Source organism: Sus scrofa, chromosome 2 (genome assembly GCF_054392235.1).
Source record: "Sus scrofa isolate SSC_HxYL_T2T_F1_AM1 chromosome 2, Sscrofa_HxYL_maternal_Yorkshire_Landrace_v2.0, whole genome shotgun sequence".
Taxonomy (NCBI): domain Eukaryota; kingdom Metazoa; phylum Chordata; class Mammalia; order Artiodactyla; family Suidae; genus Sus; species Sus scrofa.
The window spans coordinates 96,798,480-96,818,729 of NC_139384.1; the positions used below are offsets into that span (position 1 = coordinate 96,798,480).

The 20,250-nt window shown below is 38.5% G+C and overlaps 2 protein-coding genes across 6 annotated transcripts in view; one reads left to right on the forward strand and one right to left on the reverse strand.

The window, feature by feature from the left end:
- Positions 1-4,974, forward strand: part of PDE8B (phosphodiesterase 8B) — a 329,914-nt gene extending 324,940 nt beyond the window's left edge. For both annotated transcript variants that reach the window (XR_014838091.1, XR_014838094.1), the window contains exons 25-26: positions 2,058-2,187; positions 2,359-4,974. The gene's annotated coding sequence lies outside the window, so the exon portion shown is untranslated. The remainder of the gene's footprint in view (positions 1-2,057; positions 2,188-2,358) is intronic.
- WDR41 (WD repeat domain 41) overlaps positions 1-20,250 on the reverse strand; it is a 57,691-nt gene that overhangs the window by 9,174 nt on the left and 28,267 nt on the right. For 3 of the 4 annotated variants that reach the window (XM_085013890.1, XM_013994928.3, XM_085013891.1), the window contains 3 exons: positions 13,010-13,072; positions 8,007-8,117; positions 2,346-2,530 (listed from right to left, as the gene is read on the reverse strand). In XM_085013890.1, the coding sequence (XP_084870016.1) occupies positions 2,346-2,530; positions 8,007-8,117; positions 13,010-13,072 (359 nt within the window). Of the gene's footprint in view, positions 1-2,345; positions 2,531-6,335; positions 7,318-8,006; positions 8,118-13,009; positions 13,073-20,250 lie in introns of those variants that run through there. The other variant, XM_085013892.1, reaches the window with a different exon arrangement.

The window sequence follows — 20,250 nt, forward strand, 5'->3', positions numbered from 1 at the left end:
CCAAAGCAACACAGGATCCGAGCGTCTGCAACTACACCACAGCTCACGGCAAGGCCGGATCCTTAACTCTCTGAGCAAGGCCAGGGATGGAACCCACAACCTCATGGTTCCTAGTCGGATTCATTTCTGCTGCGCCACAATGGGAACTCTAGAATCATTCATTCTTATTCAAGAGGTATGCCAGTGAGAGAGACCTTTCAAAAAAATCCCTTTTTTTTGGGGGGGGCCCTCCTTGTTCTCACCAAAGAACATTTCTCAAGCGGCCTCAAAGGCTACAACCCCAAAAGATACAGACCCATGGTATCTCAACCAAAACATGCCCCAAGACTTAGCAGAGTCTAAATCTGGAATGATCCCCTTGACTCTCAGATTGGTACTATGCATGTAGCAATGCAAGCTGAAGACCAGTGCCATGGGCATTAATGAGAAGAGCTAGCCAGCTTGCTAAAATCTAGACTCTGGGTAACATTTAATGCAAAGAAACCCCAGAATCTAGTTCTAAGGACCAGGCAATCTGTGCAGAGTTTGTTTATCCAAAGTCACAAGATTATATACACAAGTAGAAAATTATAAGATTTTGGGAAGCACTGACTCAACAGAGTCATTCTTTCAGTCGCTTGTCATCAATAATTAATGGACCCCTTGTAGCTAGGAAAAAAAAAAACCCTATAAATGAAAGAAAATTAGGGAAAACTAATGATTTATTATGCATATTTTATAACAGTTAATAAACATCAATTGAAATTTTTAAGATTAAAATAATACAAAATGATAAAATATTTTAAACTAATTTTTACAAACGCAAGGTAGGGAGTTCCTCAGTGTCTCAGGGGGTTAAGGATGCTGCGTTGTCACTGCTATGGCTCTGGTTACAGCTGTGGTGCAGGTCTGATCCCTGGGCTGGCATTTCCATATGCTGTGGGTGCAGCCAAAAAAAAAAGGTGAGAAAATGTATCAAATTAAAAATATATATAACTTTTAGGGCTACAACTCTTAGAAATCTAGTTTCCCTATTTTCTGACACTATGGTTTTATAAGGTATATATTTTTCAAACTAAAGTTGAAATATAAAGAAAAACTTTAAGTATATTAGTGGTCTTTAACCTATTCTTATACTATTCTGTTTTGGCTCTGTTCTGTTTTTAAAGTAAGAGAGGTATAAAGAAAGAAGGAGTTCCCGTTGTGGCTCAGTAGTAATGAACCCAACTAGTATCTATGAGGACGCAGGTTCAATACCTGGACTCGCTCAGTGGGTTAAGGATCTAGTGTTGCTGGGAGCTGTGGTGTAGGTTGCGGATGTAGCTCGGATCTGGCATTGGCTGTGGCTGTGGTATAGGCCAGCAGCTACAGCTCTGATTAGACCCCTAGCCTGGGAACCTCCATATGCCATGAGTGCGGCCCTAAAAACAAAACAAACAAAAAACCCCAAAAAACCCCATAAACTGGCTATACTCTTCCCACGCAGCACATTCTTACTGAATTTTTAAATAAAAATAACATAATGCATAGTTAGAAGATGTAAACGGTACAGGAAGGCACAAAATAAAGTGAGGTGGAAGCTTCCCCTAACCCCTCTCCTCTAAGTTTGTAACTCTTAAACATTTCTTGTGATTACATTTAGAAAACAAACAATTTTTAAATATATTTTCTGAGCCCCTAAAGCTAAAAGAAAAGATGTTCAGATCAGAGTCAAGATTCAGAAATCCATTGGTACTTATCTTTTACTGCAAAAAAAAAGATGCAAAGTGCTTCAAGAGCATCACTGCCAAGGCCTAAAGGATTGAAATCATTAATTCTCACACAGTCATCTTACCCCAGGATGCTAGTAGACAGAAAAGGCAGGCATTCGTGAAGTTTTTACAGGAAATTCATCTTCAAAAGGATTCTTTCTCAAAGTGTTTCTTAAAACAATTTTAAGTATTGTCCTCAAGTCCTATGGGATATTTAAATTCAACTCAAAATTTTAATATTGTTTTAAAATTTGTGGTCATTTAATCACTTCCTTGCTTCCAAGATAGGAGCTAAGATTAAAATGCCTTTTTTTTTTTTTTTTCCAGCATGCAGAAAAATTCCTGGGGCCAGGGATCAAACGCATGTCACAGCAGTGACCCAGGCCACAGCAGTGATAACACAAGATCCTTAACCACTAGGACACCAGGGAACTCCTAAAATGCTTTTTTAAAGCAGGTGATACAATCTTTGAAAAGTATTAAAACATTTTAAAGCACAATTTGAACATGAGGAATACCTGTCTATACCAGTAATATTTAATCATGAGATTAAAAAATTTTTAAACTTAGAAACTGGGTTTATTAAGAGACAAGATTACAGGTTTTTTTTTTTACCTCTTCATCCCAGGTAAAATGATGAATAGAAATGTCATTGGGTTTCTGACAGAGTTTTATTTCTTGCTGAGCGTCCAGCTGTGGAGATGGATCCCAGAAGTTGCGTTCACAGGCCTGCACAGTCCAGTCCCGGATATCCCAGATGATCAGCTCTCCAACATGGGAGCCAGTTACAAAACTCAAATCTAGGCAGAGTTCATATATGTCTCGTTACTGATCATTTACCTAAGCTAAGGTAAAAATGATGAACTGCCTAGTAGTAATGCTCTATAAAATCACAATTAGAACTGTGAGGTAACTGAACAAGGCAAACAGGAAGATCAGTAGAACAAAAAGACCAGAAGTAGATTCGGTTTTACTATGTGATAATGACTGCATTTCAATTTAGTGAAGGAAGCAATACCTCACACTGTAACATAATATTTGATTAAGTATTTGGGGAATAAAAATAAGGGAACCTTACCTTGGATCATATACAGATAAGAAAAGCTATACTTTCTCTGTGTTTCTCCTTTACTCTCACACTACCACACTCGAATGTCTGACACCAGATAGGTGGGGGTCTTCCCACACCAAGCAATTCTGTAAAACCAGCTGAGGGTCTGACAATTTAACTCAATTCTGACATGTTCTCCAGGTAGTGTCATCTCCCACAGGTTAAGACCACAGTGCTGCAAGATCTCTCCCACTTCAGACAGTAATTGCAGATCCAGCGTGTTACCTGTGTTTCTGACCAAGTGACTATAAACTGAGAGTCCCACATCCCTTCCTCAGGTTCAATTAATTCGTTGGAGCAGCTCACAAAAGTCAGAAAATAGCTAGTTACTGTTTACCACTTTATTATAAAGGATATGATAAACATTCAGATGGAGAGGCATAGGAAGGGTTTGCAGAACTCCATGCCCTCTCTGAGCGTGCCACTCTCCTCGCACCTCCACATGTTCAGCAACCCAGAAACTCTCTGAACACTGTACTGGTGGGATTTTTATGGACACTTCATCACATAGGCATGATTGATGATTAAATCCACATCTAGCCCCTCTCTTCTCTCTGGGAATCAGGGACTGTGGCTGAAAATTCCAAGCTTCTAATCATGGCTTGGTCTTTCTGGTGACCAGCCTCCCCCATCTGGGAGCCACCAAGAGACACTCCTATCACCCAGGAAATTCCAAGGGATTTACGAGCTCTGTGAAAGGAAATACTACACCAAACGATGTAACTTGTGCTCTTATCACTTGGGCAATTACAAGAGTTTTATGAACTCTGTGCCAGGAACTGGGAGCAAAGACCAATATAAATTTTTTCTATTAATTCACATATACCAAAATAAGTTTCAAGCATATTAAAATATTAAAGGTACTTACACGATTAAAGAAACTAAAAATGAACTCTTTTTTATGAATGTGGAGTGCTAAAAGGCTCTAAAGGAGACAGGGTTAGGGAAAGAGACCTGAGTAAGTAGCTGCTTAGCACAAAAGTCATTTTAATTGACAAAATTTATATTTAATTGACAAAAATCTGAGAAAATTTTGCAATTTGGATGTCAAAATATGCTTATTATACTTGATAAATAAGGACTTCTAAGAAATCACTAAGAATAAGTACTCTGGCAGAAAAAATGGGCAAAGGACCTGAACTGGCAAAACAAGAAATTTGTTATAAATGGTCAAGTAAACATGTGAAAAGATGTTCAAGTCCCTAATAATCAAAGACATCTAAAAGCAATGAGCTGCTACTTAAGATTATAAAATAGGAAAATACCCAATGCTGGGAGACCATAGGGAATCAGCATAGTCACGCACTACTAATGCCCTAGTATAAACTGGTATAATCTTTGCAATCCTTGGAAATATACATCAAAACCTTAAACAATTGTAAACCTCTGGATAAACTTCTAGGAGTTTATCCTGAGGAAAGTATGTAAAAGACTTATGTGACAAGGCTGTTAAACAAAATACTGAAAACCTAAAGATACCCTAAAACATCCCATTGAGGACTGAGTGAATAAATAAGACATCCATGAAATGAAACAGCAATGATGTTATTGAAAAATAAGTTGTAAAAGTATGCTATATTAATATAGGAATATACTAATTACAACCTGTTACAAAAAGCACACCATATATATACACATACAGATAACTTATACATGTCCGGAAAAACACCTAGGATATGAACCTATACTTAATACTATTGGTGAGATGATTTTAATTTTAGTTTTTACATTTTTAATGTTTATTTTTCCTCATTTTTCTATGACCATGTTTTACTTACATAATTTTACTTACATAATTTTAAAACCTTTAAAGAAAATGAAAATAGTGAGCCAACTCAGACACTTTACAAATTATATATTTAATAGAAAATGTACAACTGCTGAGAGTAAAAACTATCTTAAAGAAACAGGATTTATTTTAATTCTTATATATTTAGAGTAAGGTGGACTAGAGCATTGCACTATAAATCTAGAAACCCAAGTTCTAATTCTGGCCATGCCTGTTACTAGCTATGTGGTCCTTAGAAAGTCATTTAATCTTTTTCTATTTTGGATTTCTCAGGCATTAAATGCAGATGAGTGTAAAAATCAAATTAAATAATAAATGTGTCACCGTTTTTAAAAGACATAAAATGTTATCTTTGAGTTCCTGGTATTATTTTGAGCCCCTGGGATTATTCCATATTAATGGTATTAAAACATCCTAAATTACATACTTGTAACTTAGGAATACATGGATAAGTAATTATGATTTAATTATCCCATTTATCAAATAAACCAGCAGGACAGAAATCTCTAATAATTAGATGAACAATCTCTCAGAAATAAAAAATTACCAGTAATCATACAGGTAAATATTATTTGGTCTGGCTTCCAAGTCAATTTCTATAGTTTATTAACAGACTTTAAAAATCTGCTGTGTTAAGAACTAAGTTCATTTCTCAGCTGGGAAGATAAATTGGCTTTTAGTTCTAATAGTGGGAAAGTTACAACAGTAGTTATCTTTCCAAGACCTTTTTCCTCTCTTTCCCTCCTCCTTCCAATCTCACTCAACTATAAAAGAACCAGAGATGTTAGCAAGTGAAGATTCTTCTTGATTCCACCTCTGCCTGCGTCACTGTAACAAAGTTGCCATAATGAGACTGCAGAGCTGCCTGCTCTGATCTCCTCCAAGTGTCTGTGATTCATCTACACCACAGAAACAATGTACTTGGGCCCAGTTAGAATTTTTCACTAAAAACAAAATATTGATATTCACCAGAGTCAGTGTAATTTATCTATCTGTAAATTATCCCAAACTGGTCATTCGAAATGTTTCATACCAAGCAACCTCAATAATATATGATGTGTGTGTGTGTATGGATTTTCATCCTATGCCAAGTATCAAAAGTCACTTTTTTTAGTATGAAAATCACACCTGACACCTGTCTACCCCACCCCTCACAAACACTAATACTTTTTGACTACCATGCTGTCAGTACAAAATACGAAAAGGAATAAAATAAGCTGTACCCAGAGCCTTTTGCCAGGAGAGAGAAGCAAGGTTATCTTGTATGTCTGTCTGAGAAAATCTCTACACAGGCATTCAGATCTCTTTGGCAAACCTGGTATTCGCCATCCGCCTCTGTAAGAGTTCTGTTGTACATTTCTAAGGTGGCCCTAGGGCCACCTCACTAAAAATGCACTTTCTCTGTGAGTTATAAACCCAATAACTGGCCACATCTTTCGTTGGTAATTGGTGAGGATAAAGACGAGGGCTAAAGAGATGAGGGAACTTATATAACACAGTCATTTCAGGATCGCCAAAAATCTGCAGTGTGGTAGACATGTCTATGTACAAGACTGTCCCAAGATTATTTTCAAATTTTACCAGACTACTTGTCTATATATGATTTCAAAACATACTTTTGGCTTATTTATTATCTGTAGTGTAATTTTATAGTCATGGAGTTTATAAAGTACTAGGGGTTTTCTCTATAATTTTTATTAGTGAATTTTTTTTTTTTTTTTTTTTTTTTGCTTTAGCTTTCCATTTTCCTTCCCTTAAGAAGTTGGCAAAGAAATAACTTGAAGAAAATGTTCTTGGTTAAACTGTTACAAGCTTCTCTGTATATCACATAGTGAGATCCCATCACCTTCATTAAGGAAACATGCAGGGTCATGGTATCAATGCTTCACAGCTAAAATCAGACAACTAGGCACGACCACTGTAACACTGCTGGGCTTTTCTCAACAGCACCAGGGCCCTGGAACTTACGGCTTTGTGTCAGAGAGACTTCCGAATGAGACCTTGCCTTCTGTGCTGCACCCATGGCTGGAGGAAAAAGTGCGCCCTCAGAAAAATAAAGGGGTGCTCCCAACATTGTTATTTCTATTGCCATAGACAGTCTGGTCCTCATAAAGACTTGCAGCTGGGTTGCACAAGCAGAGGGCTATTAGAGAGAGATTTTGCAGTTGGGAGGGACATTCTCACTGAAGTAGCTGAAAATGTGACTGAATGGCATACAAATGGAAACTACACTTGGTATTGGTCTGTGCCCCTTTCCCTTTGCTTCACATTTATACAAAGTATTGCTCAAAAAGAACCAACCCAAATTTAATATCAAGGGGTGCAGTCCAGTCCCCTTATGACATCATATATTCTTGGCATCCTTACAGGACCCTCTTATAGTCTCCTCTAGACTATCAAACTGAGGCTACCCAGAAGTCCTCCTATCTGACCTCACAAAACAGATCACGCAGGAGAGCTGTGATGATATATGGTGTCACTTATCTGAAAGTGAACTATGGCGTTCCCATTGTAGTCAGTGGGTGAAGAAGCCAACATAGTGTCTGTGAGGATACAGGTTCAATCTCTGATCTCGCTCAGTGAGTTAGGAGTTCAGCGTTGCCACAAGCTGTGGTATAGGCCGCAGATGAGGCTTGGATCCAGTGTGGCTGTGGCTGTGGCTCAAGCCTGCAGCTCCAATTTAAACCCTAGAATGGAAACGTCCATGTGCCATAGGTGTAATTGTAAAAAGGAAAAAAAACATGAACTAGCCCAGGATTCCTGGTTTGTAATCCTCTCCTGTCATGGAGGTCAGTTTTGCTCACAGAAGATGCTCATTAAAATCATTATAAAGCCAAACAGAGAGTCTGGCAAATTACAACACAAAAACATGAAGAAAAGCAGATATGACCCATTTTCTACAGACCTTTTACATCTCTGCGTCTTCAAACATGATTAAAACTACCTCATTCTACTCTAAGTAGAATGCTAGGTAAACACTGTACTGTGTGGTCTTCAAAAAAGAAATTAGCCAGAACCATTTGTCAAAAATGCCAAAATGCTACTAAATATTAGTATTGATAGCCTATGATAATCACCCCACAACTACCAAGTAACCTGAGATAAGTATGCTCTCTCCTCTGTCATCCCTTTTTCTCTGCCTGGCTCTATTCTTCCCCTTGTACCTAAATCACTGATCTAGTGATCTAGGAAACTTGATCAATTCCACTGGTTTAAACCTCAGAGTGTAAGAGACTGCCAGTTCCTACTAATCAAAAACATTATTTTCACAACAGTAATTCTAGAACCCGAGAACAAAACAAGACTGAAGTTCAGAACAGGTTATTTAATAAGTACGAAATCTTACACAATATAAACATCTACACAATGAGCTTACCATTGACATTAACCAGCGAGAGAATATTATCCTGGTGATCAAGGAGACGCTTAACTTCAAGAACATCCCATCCTAGTGATCCCTCTGAGGGTGCTACCAACCTGAAAATTACTAAAATAAAAGACAGATATAATTTTATTAAAATGGTCAAAGAAGATTAAGTTCCACTTCTGAAAAAGTCAGCATTTCATTAACTGAGAAATACCCAAAATATTAAAATCCCATCTCCAAAGACAGCCTTGTTCATACCACTTTAAAATATTTCTTTCAGGAGTTCTCTAGGGGCACAGAGGGTTAAGGATCCGGCACTGTCTCTGCAGTGGCTCTGGTTGCTGCTGTGGTGCAGGTGTGATCCCTGGCTCAGGAACTTCCACATGCCATGGATCTGGCCAAAAAAAAAAAAAAAAAAAAAAAAAAATTCATATGCCTGATATTTTTGAAATACCAGTGAACTAAAAGCCCAAGTGAATGTGTCCTTAGAACTCTGTTCCTTTATCCAAACTCTTCTAAACCCACTGCAGACCATGAAGCCTCCGGCATCTCTAGGCCCTCAGTGCATGACCAGCTCTCCCACCTTACTCCCTCCCTAGCCAGGACTGGCCCGCACCCCTGAAATCGTCTCTACCATTAGCTATCTGTACTCAGGCCAGGCCACTAAGCATACAACCAAATAAACTACAAATTTGTGTTTAACTTCAGCAGGTGCTTTTGTTTTTAACTCTTCTCGACACCTTGGCATATACCACTAAATTATAAACTCTCTGAGTGAATCCGCCTTATAATTTTTTGTGTGCCACTCATTCTTTGGACCACAGTAGATGTCAATGTGTTGCTTTTCTCATTATCTGATAGTTTTGTTTAAGCTTGTATAAATTCTAACTTTAATCAATACAAAAATCCCCAAATCAAATCAACTGGAGTGATTCCATAAATAAACATTTACTAAACACTTACTACTAGGTTCCAGGATCTTAGATATCATTATATGGTAACTTCCAGTTACTTCCCTGAAAGAGTCTAGAGCGAGAGGGCAACTTACAAACAAGTCCATAGTCAATGTATTAAGTGCTACAATAAGCCACTGTACCAAGTGTTATGGATGTTTGCAATTTAAGGAAAATAGTATCTGAGAAGGGGGAAGATCTTAGAAGTTATACTCTTTCCAAGTGATGGCTAATTACTAAAGTCTATCCTCTTTTTCACATTCCTTTCTGGAAAACAGGTCATATCATGTTTCCTTTTATGTCTGTGAACAATATTTTACCAACTGACAAATCTCTAGCAAGGTTATTTAATCCTGACAGCCATTCACATTGCAACTGCGGCTGTCAAAAGAAGAAGGACTTCCATTCAAAACAAAGGGAATTCTTCCTGATACCTATCAGAGTGGAGTGAAAATTCTACTTTAGATGGAATACTACCAAATGATGCTGAGATTGGGACTACATAGTAACAAGCAATGTTGTTTAATTAAACTAACATAGAGGACAATCTGAAATACCCCAAACCACGAAGTACTAAAGATAATGTGAAATTCTTCAGTGAGTCCATAAAATATAGCCTCTATAGACAAGTATTCACAGGGTCACATATGTAACAACTTTGAGGAAATAAAATAAATACGAATTAGATCAGAAGATAAAAGAGAGGCAACAGTCAATTCCTTAAAAAGGTTCATAGGACAATCCTGGTCTCCTAAACCAGGTTGAGTACCCTGAGCTGACAACCTTGTTTAGTAATTAAAAGCCTCAAAGTCACTGCAGCTAGGGCACACAGAAATTATATTTCCTGCTGAGAGGATCGTCACATAGAAAAAGAATTGGTATGCAACATTGAAAATCAAGGACACGGGCACAAGCTTGGTCTTAGAAACAGAAAAGAGAGTACATTTACAGGAATAAAACTTATTTTTATAAGGAAAAATGGCACTATATTTTATGATGAAACTAAGTACAATAAGAACCTCATTTTTAACAATATGTGTAGTAGGAGTTCCTGCTGTGGTGCAGTGGAAACTAATCCAACTGGTATCCATGAGGATGTGCATTTGACCCCTAGCCTTGCTCAGTAGGTTAAGGATCTGGCGTTGCCATGAGCTGTGGTGTAGGTTGCAGACTTGGCTCAGATCCCATGTTGCTGTGGCGTAGGCTGGCTGGCTGGCAGCTGTAGCTCCAATTCAACCCCTAGCCTGGGAACTTCCATATGCTGGGGATGCAGCCCTAAAAAGCCAAAAAAAAAAAAAAAGAACGTGTATTTTTAAAATTTTTTTTTTCTGAATAAAAACAACTTTTAGTTCTTCCCTTTGTTTTAATGATATTCTAAATAACTTCTGTTGAGGCGTTGCTTTCATTCCTATTTCAATAAATTAATTCAGTAAAAATCTCTTATCTGTTAGGAGAAAGATGAAAGAGAAAGTTCCATTCACCAAGGAGCTAACATTCTGAAGGGAAGGGGCAAGGAGAGAAGAAAAAGAAGTTTTTAAAGTAGTAAGTGAAATAATACACATGAGATTTTGAGAATACAGAGGTAAAACCTCTGGGAGGGGAGGTATGAAGTAAACAAAGCATCACCCTCAAAAAAAAAAAAAAAAAAAAAAAAGACATACTGGGGCTGAGCTCTTAAAGAATTAGTAGAAGTTACCCAGATCAAAGGGGACAATGAGTAGGAGGACAAGTTCAATATAAGGTAACAACAGAAATGAAGACGGAGAGGTGAGAAACACCTCAGGTTGGGGAATCCCAGACAATCCAGACTTTACAAGCAAGTGATAAAAGGCTCAAGGAGGCAGAAAAGAGATAACGGAGGGCATGGTTTGATATGTTGAAAAGTCTGGATTCTATCTTGCTGGCCACTAGTGTCCTTACATTGGTCCCTAGAGCAAAGATTTCTTTCATCTGGGGCAAAAATGAGAAAAAAAAATAAGGACCATATAAGTTTCTTTAAAACTAAATTATTTAAAATCCTATTCTTTTTTTCTGAGATCATGTTCTTTATATTTTGTTGTTAGAAAGTTACTTTTACAAAATGACAGTGGTAAATGGTAGCTTGTTTGGTTTCTAGTTTTTGGTTTTTAATGTTTTCACTAAACAAAATAAAAATCACCAACTCAGAGTTCCCGTCGTGTCGCAGTGGTTAACGAATCCGACTAGGAACCACGAGGTTGCGGGTTCGATCCCTGCCCTTGCTCAGTGGGTTAACGATCCGGCGTTGCCGTGAGCTGTGGTGTAGGTTGCAGATGCGGCTTGGATCCTGAGTTGCTGTGGCTCTGGCATAGGCTGGCAGCTGCAGCTCCGATTAGACCCCTAGCCTGGGATACTCCATATGCTGCGGGAGCGGCCCAAGAAATAGCAAAAAAAGACAAAAAAAAAAAAAAAAAAAAAATCACCAACTCTATGTTGCTCTCCACAAGCCTGACCTTTGTACTAGTCAGATGTTTGAGAGTCCATAAACAACTAATGTAGGCAATAGGAAGCCACAGAAGCTATGAAGCCTGCATTTAAATAGATCCCCTAGCATCTACTACAGAATGCATCTGGGCAGTGCTAACTAGAGAAGAAGGCATTTGGGAAGCACTGAAGTAGAGGAAGGACGCACTATTGCAACAGACCTGGCAAAAGAGGTGATGAGAGGCTGAAGAAAGCACGAGGAGTGAAATGGAAAGAAGTGGACCAAAATATTTAGAGCTGCAGTCCTCAAAGTATGGTCCCAGATCAGCAACTTCAGCACTACCAGGAAACGTGCTAGAACTGCAGAAGCTCAGGCCCCACTCCAGATCTAGTGAATTAGAAACTCTGGGAGTAAGGTCCAGGAACTCGTGTTTTTAACAAGCCTTTCAAGTCATTCCCATGCACACTAAAATTTGACAACCACTGGGAGTAAAATCAGCAAAACACAAGTGACTGATAAGAGGAGAAAGGCAGGGAGAGCTAGGTGTCCTTCCAGATCAATAAAGAACATGGGGAAACTGAATTTCTGCAAGGAAGGAAAAAGAAAAAAAAAAAAAAACTAAACTCAAAATTATACCTCTACAAACTACTTTATGAAAAGAAAGGATAAACACAGGGTCTAGAAAATCACTTCTTAGACGTGATTATACTTGGAAAGGTCAACAGAAGAAAGAGAAACTGGGCTGCAAAGCAGTGAAGCCTAAAGATAGCGGTTTATAAATTGTGAACAATTAGCTCATGTTCACTGCCTTTTGCAAACATGGCAAATTAAGGTCACAGGAAATCTCAGGGTTGGTCTCTAGAAGAAGTAGTACAACTAATATCAAATGTCTCTTGGGTTAAAATTCAAGTAAAAAGCAGCTTTTAACAAGTATCCTTACTCTATCACTTCTGAACACCCAAATTTCATCCATAAGACATGAGCATAAAAGGTGTTTTTTTTTTTTTTTTTTTTTTTGCTGCAAGCTCCTGGCAGTAGTAAGTTAGCCAACAGTCAACAGCTAAGAAAGTGGCCTTCAAACAGCATATTTATGATCAATTAATACATTTACAAAATTCCTTACTACCCTTCCTTCTGCTCTCCCACTACTTTGAGAGAAATGATGAAATTCCCTGCAAGAAAGTGGGCCCCATTCTGGCTTACAAAAATTCCATAAGACAGTTCTTGCCTTAGTGAACTCCCAAAATAATCCAAACTCAAGTTTTCAGTTTCCAGAATGTTGACAGTTGTTTTATGTAGCTAAAGTTTTTGCTAAATAAGTGTATGTGTGTGAATCAGAAACAGAGAGGGCTATGGAATGTAAACAGCCTTCTCTAGCATCCGAGGAGTGGGGTTACCTTGCCCACCTGGCTATGCCAGGCCAAGTGTGGTACAAAAACTGACCAGACATCTTGAAAATGTCTCAGGTTTCATATCATTTCCCAGGAGGCCAAAATGGGGGCAGAGGCACATGTCCCTTAAGTAAAAAACTAACAGATCTCTTCTGAAATGTGTATACAAGTCTAGTTTAAAGTTAAAAAAAAGAAGAAATTAAAAAAAAAAAAAGTCATACTCACTCAGTTCTTTGCCAACTGCGGCCACAACACAGTTCTTAGGTATTTCAATCAAAGCACTGATCCCTTTAAAAACATATATAACAAAGCTCAAATTACTTTCTTCATTGATCACATCAAAAACAAAAACATTCTCAGATTTAGGTCAGTCATTCCCATTAAGGGGGTGGTAACAATAAAGCACACACAATTTGCTACATCACACTTCCGTGCTTGCTTAACATACGGAAAGTGATTTTGTGAAAAGTAGGTGAGACCTTTGGAAGACATTACTGACATATCAAAGATAGGACATGTTTGTTGAATATTTTTACTACTGTAGTGAACTTATTTACCAGGAATGTCTCTCTCTCTTTTTTTTTTAAGGGCTGCATCCATGGCATATGCAAGTTTCCAAGGCTGGGGTCAAATCAGAGCTACAGCTGCTGGCCTACGCCACAGCCACAGCAACACCGGATTCGAGACACATCTGCAACCTACACCAAAGCAATGCCAGATTGTTAACCCTCTGAGTGAGGCCAGGGATCAAATCTGCATCCTCATGGATACTAGTTGGGTTCTTAACCCACTGAGCCACAAAAGGAACACCCCATCACCATTTACAACTTGGCTAGCTCACATGGGATATAAAATTGGCATTTTTCAGAGTTCCCCCTGTGGCCCAACAAGATTGGCAGCGTCTTGGGAGCCCTGGGACACAGGTTCAATCCTCACCCCATAATAGTTGTTTAAGGGTCTGGAGTTGCCACAGCTGCAGCTTAAGTCACAACAGCAGCTTGGATCTGATCCCTCGCCCAGGAACTCCATGTGCCATGGGGTAGCCAAAAAAGAAAATTGGCATTTTCCTCAATATACATTTAAGAAGCCTGGGTGGGCTCCCTGGCAGTAAATGAGTTAGCCAACAATCAATAGCTAACAAACTGGCCTTCAGTTTGTTTATAATCAATCAATACATTTTAAAAAATTTTTTGTATTACTGAATAATCAGATTCAATATTCTATCATATTTCACTTACTAAGCATACAGTTCTAAATATCTTTTTACAGCTGAATCATGAAAGATTTTAGGGTAACTATAACTTCTATAAGGGACATTATAGTTATTACTTTATCAACAAGAATTAAAGAATTCATGCATTAGATTCAGAGCCATTACATGTCTTGGCAAATAAAACTGTTTATTAAAGTTAACTTTTCCATTATAATATATCATTCACATACATATATACGTAATTTAAAACATACATGCAAATTTGGAAAACACTTTACTCACTTGCTTCACCTTCCCACTTGGGGGGAAATTCTGGCGAAAACCTTTTCTCCATGTAGGGTTGTTTAAACAGTATTATTTAGGAGTGTCCATTGTGACTGAGCAGTAATGAACCCGACTAGTATCTATGAGGATGCTGGTTGGATCCCTGGCCCTGCTCAGTGAGCTAAGGACCTGGCATTGCTGTGAGCTGCAGTGTAAGTTACAGACACAGCTTGGATCTGGCATTGCTGTGGCTGTGGCACAGGCCAGCAGCTGCAGTTCCAATTCAACCCCTAGCCTGTGAACTTCCATATGCTGAGGGTGTGGCCCTTAAAAGACAAAAAAAAAAAAAAACAAACCAAAACATATTTTATATTTTCTCATATTTGAGGACAGCGAGATTATGGTTGAGGAGGAAAAAAGGAGGAGTAGAGATACAAGATAAAGAAGTGGAAGAGACAGGAGAGCAGGGGAATGGATAGCAAGAGAATTCCAGATGCAGAAAACAGCTTTTTAAAAAAAGTGTTTCTATCAAGCTCCCTATACCATAAGGGTGTAGCCTGGAAGGTGAGCCCCTGTGGACCTGTTCTACTAGATCTCAAAGATCTGTGATGGGAGAGACAAAGCTTGACCTTCTGCATAAGAGCCACTGGACAAACTAATACTCAAGAAACTCATCTCCATGAAAATAGTTTGTTCCAGTATCTAAAAGAAATAGTCAGGGTTCCATTAGGTTCTCAGGTCTTAACTGAGAAAATGAAAGTATAAATATTAAAGTAAGGGAAAAAATGTTTATTAAATTATTTGCCAAATGAATATACTAGAAATTCAATAATCCAGAAGTAGCAACTTAATACACAGAATCCTTTGCTGGAAAGGGCACAGATGTCCTATCTTCTAGTCCAAGGCTCTGTTCATCATATCATACTAAAATTATCTGTGCTTATTTCCAAATAGATAATAACTGCCCCTACAAGCACTTCCAGCCCATAAACCAAGCAAGGCTTAATTGTGAAAGGAGCCTCATAAGAGAAGGGTCTAAGAGTACTGCCAACTACCTGGCATCCTGTACTTTGGGAAGTCTCAAAATCATTGGAAGCTCACCAATGGCAACCTAAGGCCTTTTCAAAGTTTTCCAACACATTTTCTCAAAGGTTTATACTATCTCTTCAGACACTGATAAATAGGGCAACACCATGACTATTTAATTTACAGTACTCAAAAATAACTTGCAGGAGTTCCCATCATGGCGCAGTGGTTAACAAATCCGACTAGGAACCATGAGGTTGTGGGTTCAATCCCTGGCCTTGCTCAGTGGGTTAAGGATCCGGCGTTGCAGTGAGCTGTGGTATACGTTGCAGATGTGGCTCAGATCCCGCGTTGCTGTGGCTGTGGCGTAGGCTGGCGGCTACAGCTCCAACTGGACCCCTCACCTGGGAACCTCCATATGCCGCAGGAGTGGCCCAAGAAATGGCAAAAAGACAAAAATAAATAAATAAATAATAACTTGCAGATGACAGGATTAAGATGGCAGAGTAGAAGTACTGGAGCTCAACTTCTCTCATGAAAATAACAAAATTACAACCTACTGCTGAACAACCATCAACAAAATAGAATGGAGGCTACTTTTAAAAATATCCTACGCCAAAACACAAAGAGGAGGCCACAATAGGAGGGATGATTATGCATTTACATAATATAAGTAACCCCAAACAAGACAGGTGGGTGGCCCACAGACTGGAAAGTAACTACATCACAGAGGCTCACTCACAGGAGTGAGAGTTCTGAGTTCCAGGTCAGGTTCCCAAGCCTGGGGGTCTGGCATTAGGACGAGAAGCGCCCGGAGCATTTGGCATTAAGGCCCAGCGGGGCTTGTGAGTGCAGGAGCTCCAAGGAACTGAGAGAAACATAAACTGCACTCTTGAAGGGCACACACAGGCTGGGTCCCAGGGCAAAGCAGAGACTTCACGGGAATCTAGGTCAGACCTGCTTGTGGATCTGGAGCATCTCCTGGGAAAACTGTGGCCCATTGTGGGAAGACATTGGAGGTAAAGGTCTCAGGAATAATCAACAGCATGAACTCCCCTGGAGGAGGCCATTTTGGAAAATTCTGGCCCCACCCATCAGGGCTGAGAAGCCCCAGGCCAAACAACAAATCTGGTGGGAACACAGAACCACCCATCAACAAACAGGCTGCCTAAAGACCTCCCAGGCACATAGCCACCTCTAATCACACCTAGAGACAAACACCCTAGGAATCAGCTAACAGTGGATGGGCACCAGTCCCTCCCAACAGGAAGCCTGCAGCAAGCCCCCAGACCAACTTCAGCTGCAAGGGAGCAGACAGCAGAAGCAAAAGAGGCTACAACACTATTGCATGCAAAAAGGAGACCACACCAAAAATCTATAGAAAAACGAAAAGGCTGAGAATTATGACTCAGATAAAGGAACAAGAAAAAAAAACCCAGAAAAGCAGCTAGGTGATGTGGAGATTACAAACCCCCATGAAAAAGACTTTAGACTAATGACAGTAAAGATGATTCGAGATCTTGGAAATAAACTGGAGGCAAAAACTGACAAATTCCAATAAACACTGAACAAAGAAATAGAAGATTTAAAAATTAAGCAAGCATAGATGCAAAAAAATACAATAACTGAAATAAAATATTCACTAGAAGGAACCAACAGCAGAATACAGGAGGCAGAAGAACAAATAAGGGAGGTGGAAGACTGGTGGAAATCAGTGGCACAAAACAGAAAAGAGAAAAAATAATGAAAAGAAATGAAGACAGTCTAAGAGAACTCTGGGACAACTTTAAATGCACCAACATCAGTATTACAGGGGTTCCAGAAGGGGAAGAGAGAAAGGGCAAGAGAAAATATTTGAAGAGACAATAGCCAAAAACTTCCCTAACATGGGAAAGGATTCACTCACTCAAATTCAGGAAGCACAAGTACCATATAAAACAAACACAAGGGGGAGCACCCTGAAACATACATTAATCAAACAGAGCAAAATTAACGACAAAGAGAAAATAATGAAAGCAGCTAGGGAAAAGAAGCAAATAACATACACGGGAACTCCGATAAGACCATCAGCTGATTTTCCAGCAGAAACACTGCAGGCCAGAAGGGGGCAGCATGATATACTTTAAGCGATGAAAGGAAAAAACATGTAACCAAGATTACTCTACCCAGCAAGGTTCTCATTCAGATTTGAAGGAGAAATCAAAAGCTTTACAGACAATCAAAAGCTAAGAGAATTCAGCACCACTAAACCAACAAATACTAAAATACTACAAATACTAAAGAAACTTTTACAACAAAAACTGAAGAAACTTCTCAAGAGGGAAAAGGCCACAACTAGAAACAAAAATATGACAAATGACAAGGTTCACCAGTAAAGTCATACATATTGTAAAGGTAGGAAATCATCCACATACAAATATGCCACCAAAACCAGAAATGGTGAAAAAAGTAGGATACAAATGCAGGATACTGGAGATGCATTTGCAATTAAGAGACCAGCAAGTGAGAACAATCTTCTATATATATATATAGACTCCTACATCAAAACTTCATGGTAACTGCAAACCAAAAGTCTAAATAGATACACATACAAATAAGAAAAAACAATCCAAACACAACACTAAAAACAGTCCTCAAACACAAGAGAAAAGAACAAAAGAAGGGAAGAAAAAAGACCAACAAAACCAAATCCAAAACACTTAATAAAATGGCAATAAAAACATACATATCAGTAATTACCTTAAATGTAAATGGACTAAATGCTCCAACCAAAAGACAGAGACTGGCTGAATGGATATAAAAACAAGACCCATATACATGCTGTCTTCAAGAGACCCACTTTAGTTCTAGGGACACATACAAATTGAAAGTGAGAGGATGGAAGAAAATATTCCATGCAAATTGGAATGAAAAGAAAGCTGGAGTAGCAATACTCATATTACACAAAACAGACCTTAAAATAAAGATTGATGTAAGAGACAGAGAAGGGCATTACATAATGATCAAAGAATCAATCCATTGTAAATATATATACACCCAATATAGCATCACCTCAACATATAATGCAACTGCTAACAGCCTTAGAAGGAGAAATTGACAATAACAAAATAATAGCAGGTTAGTTTAGCACCCCACTTATAGACTGCTATAATGGACAGATCATCCAGACAGAAAATCAAAAAAGAAACACAGGCCTTAAATAATGCATTAGACCAGATGGAATTAATAGATATTTATAGACTATTCCATCCCAAAGCAGCAGAATACACATTCTTCTCAAGTGCACATGGAACATTCCCTAGGATAGATCACATTCCAGGCTACAAATCAAGCCTTGGTAAATTTAAGAAAATTGAAATAATAACAAGCATCTTTCCAATCACAATGTTATACGACTAGAAATCAACAAGGAGTTCCCATTGTGGCACAGCAGAAATGAATCTGACTAGTATCCATGAGGACAGAGATTTGATCCCTGACCTTGCCCATTGGGTTAAGGATCTGGCATTGCTGTGAGCTGTGGTGTAGCTCGCACATGCGGCTTAGATCCCATGTTGCTGTGGTTGTGACACAGGCTGACAGCTACAGCTCTGATTCTACCCCTAGCCTGGGAACTTCATATGCCGTGGGTACAGCCCTAGAAACAAAAAAGAAAGAAAGAAATCAACAAGAAAAAAACTGCAAAAAAACACAAACACATGGAGACTAAACAACATGCTACTAAACAACCAATGGGTCACTGAAGAAATCAAAGAGGAAACTAAAAAATACCTAGAAGAAAATGACAACAGAGACACAACAATCCAAAACCTATGGGAGGCAGCAAAGGCAGTACTAAGAAGGAAGTTTATAGCAACACCAGCCTACCTCGGGAAATAGGAAAAAACTCAAATAAACAGCCTAACTTTACACCTAAAGCAACTAGAGAGAGAGACAGACGAAACCCAAAGTTAGCAGAAGGAAAGAAATCATAAAGATCAGAGCAGAAATAAATGAAATGGAAATGATGAAAACCACAGAAAAGATCAATGAAACTAAAAGCTGGTTCTTTGAAAAGATCAACAAAATTGATAAACCCTTAGCCAGATTCATTATGAAAAAAAAAGGAAGAGGGCCCAAATCAATAACATTAGATATGAAAGAGAAAAAGTTACAACAGCCATCACAGAAATGGATCATAAGAGACTACTACAAGCAACTATATGCAAATAAAATGGCCAGCCTAGAAGAAATGGACAAATTCTTAGAAAAATATGATCTTCCAAGAATAAACCAAGAAGTAGAAAAGATGACTAGACCAATCACAAGTACTGAAATTGAAACTGTGATTTAAAAACTTCCAACAAACAAAAGTCTAGGCTTCACAGGCAAATTCTACTAAACATTTAGGGAAGAGTTAACACCTTTCTTTCTGAATTTCTTCCCAGAAATGCCAGTGGAAGGAACACTCCCAAACTCATTCCATAAGGCCACTATCACCCTGATACCAAAACCAGACAAAGATAGCACATAAAAAAGAAAATTACAGGCCAATGTCTCTGATGAACATAGATGCAAAAATCCTCAATAAAATACTATCAAACTGAATCCAGAAATACATTAAAAGGATCGTACACCATGATCAAGTGGGATTTATCCCAGGGATGCAAGAATTTTTCACTATCTCCAAATCAATCTGTGAGATACACCACAATAACAAACTGAAGAATAAAAATCATATGATCCTCCCCATAGATGCAGAAAAAGCTTTTGACAAAATTCAATACTCATTTTTGATAAAAACCCTCCAGAAAGTGGGCATAAAGGAAACTTACCTCAATATAATAAACACCATTTGTGACAAACCCACAGCTAACATCATTCTCAATGGTGAAAAGCTGAAAGAATTCCCAGTAAGATCAGGAACAGGACAAGAATGTCCACTCTCGCCACTTTTATCCAACATAGTTTTGGAAGTCCTAGC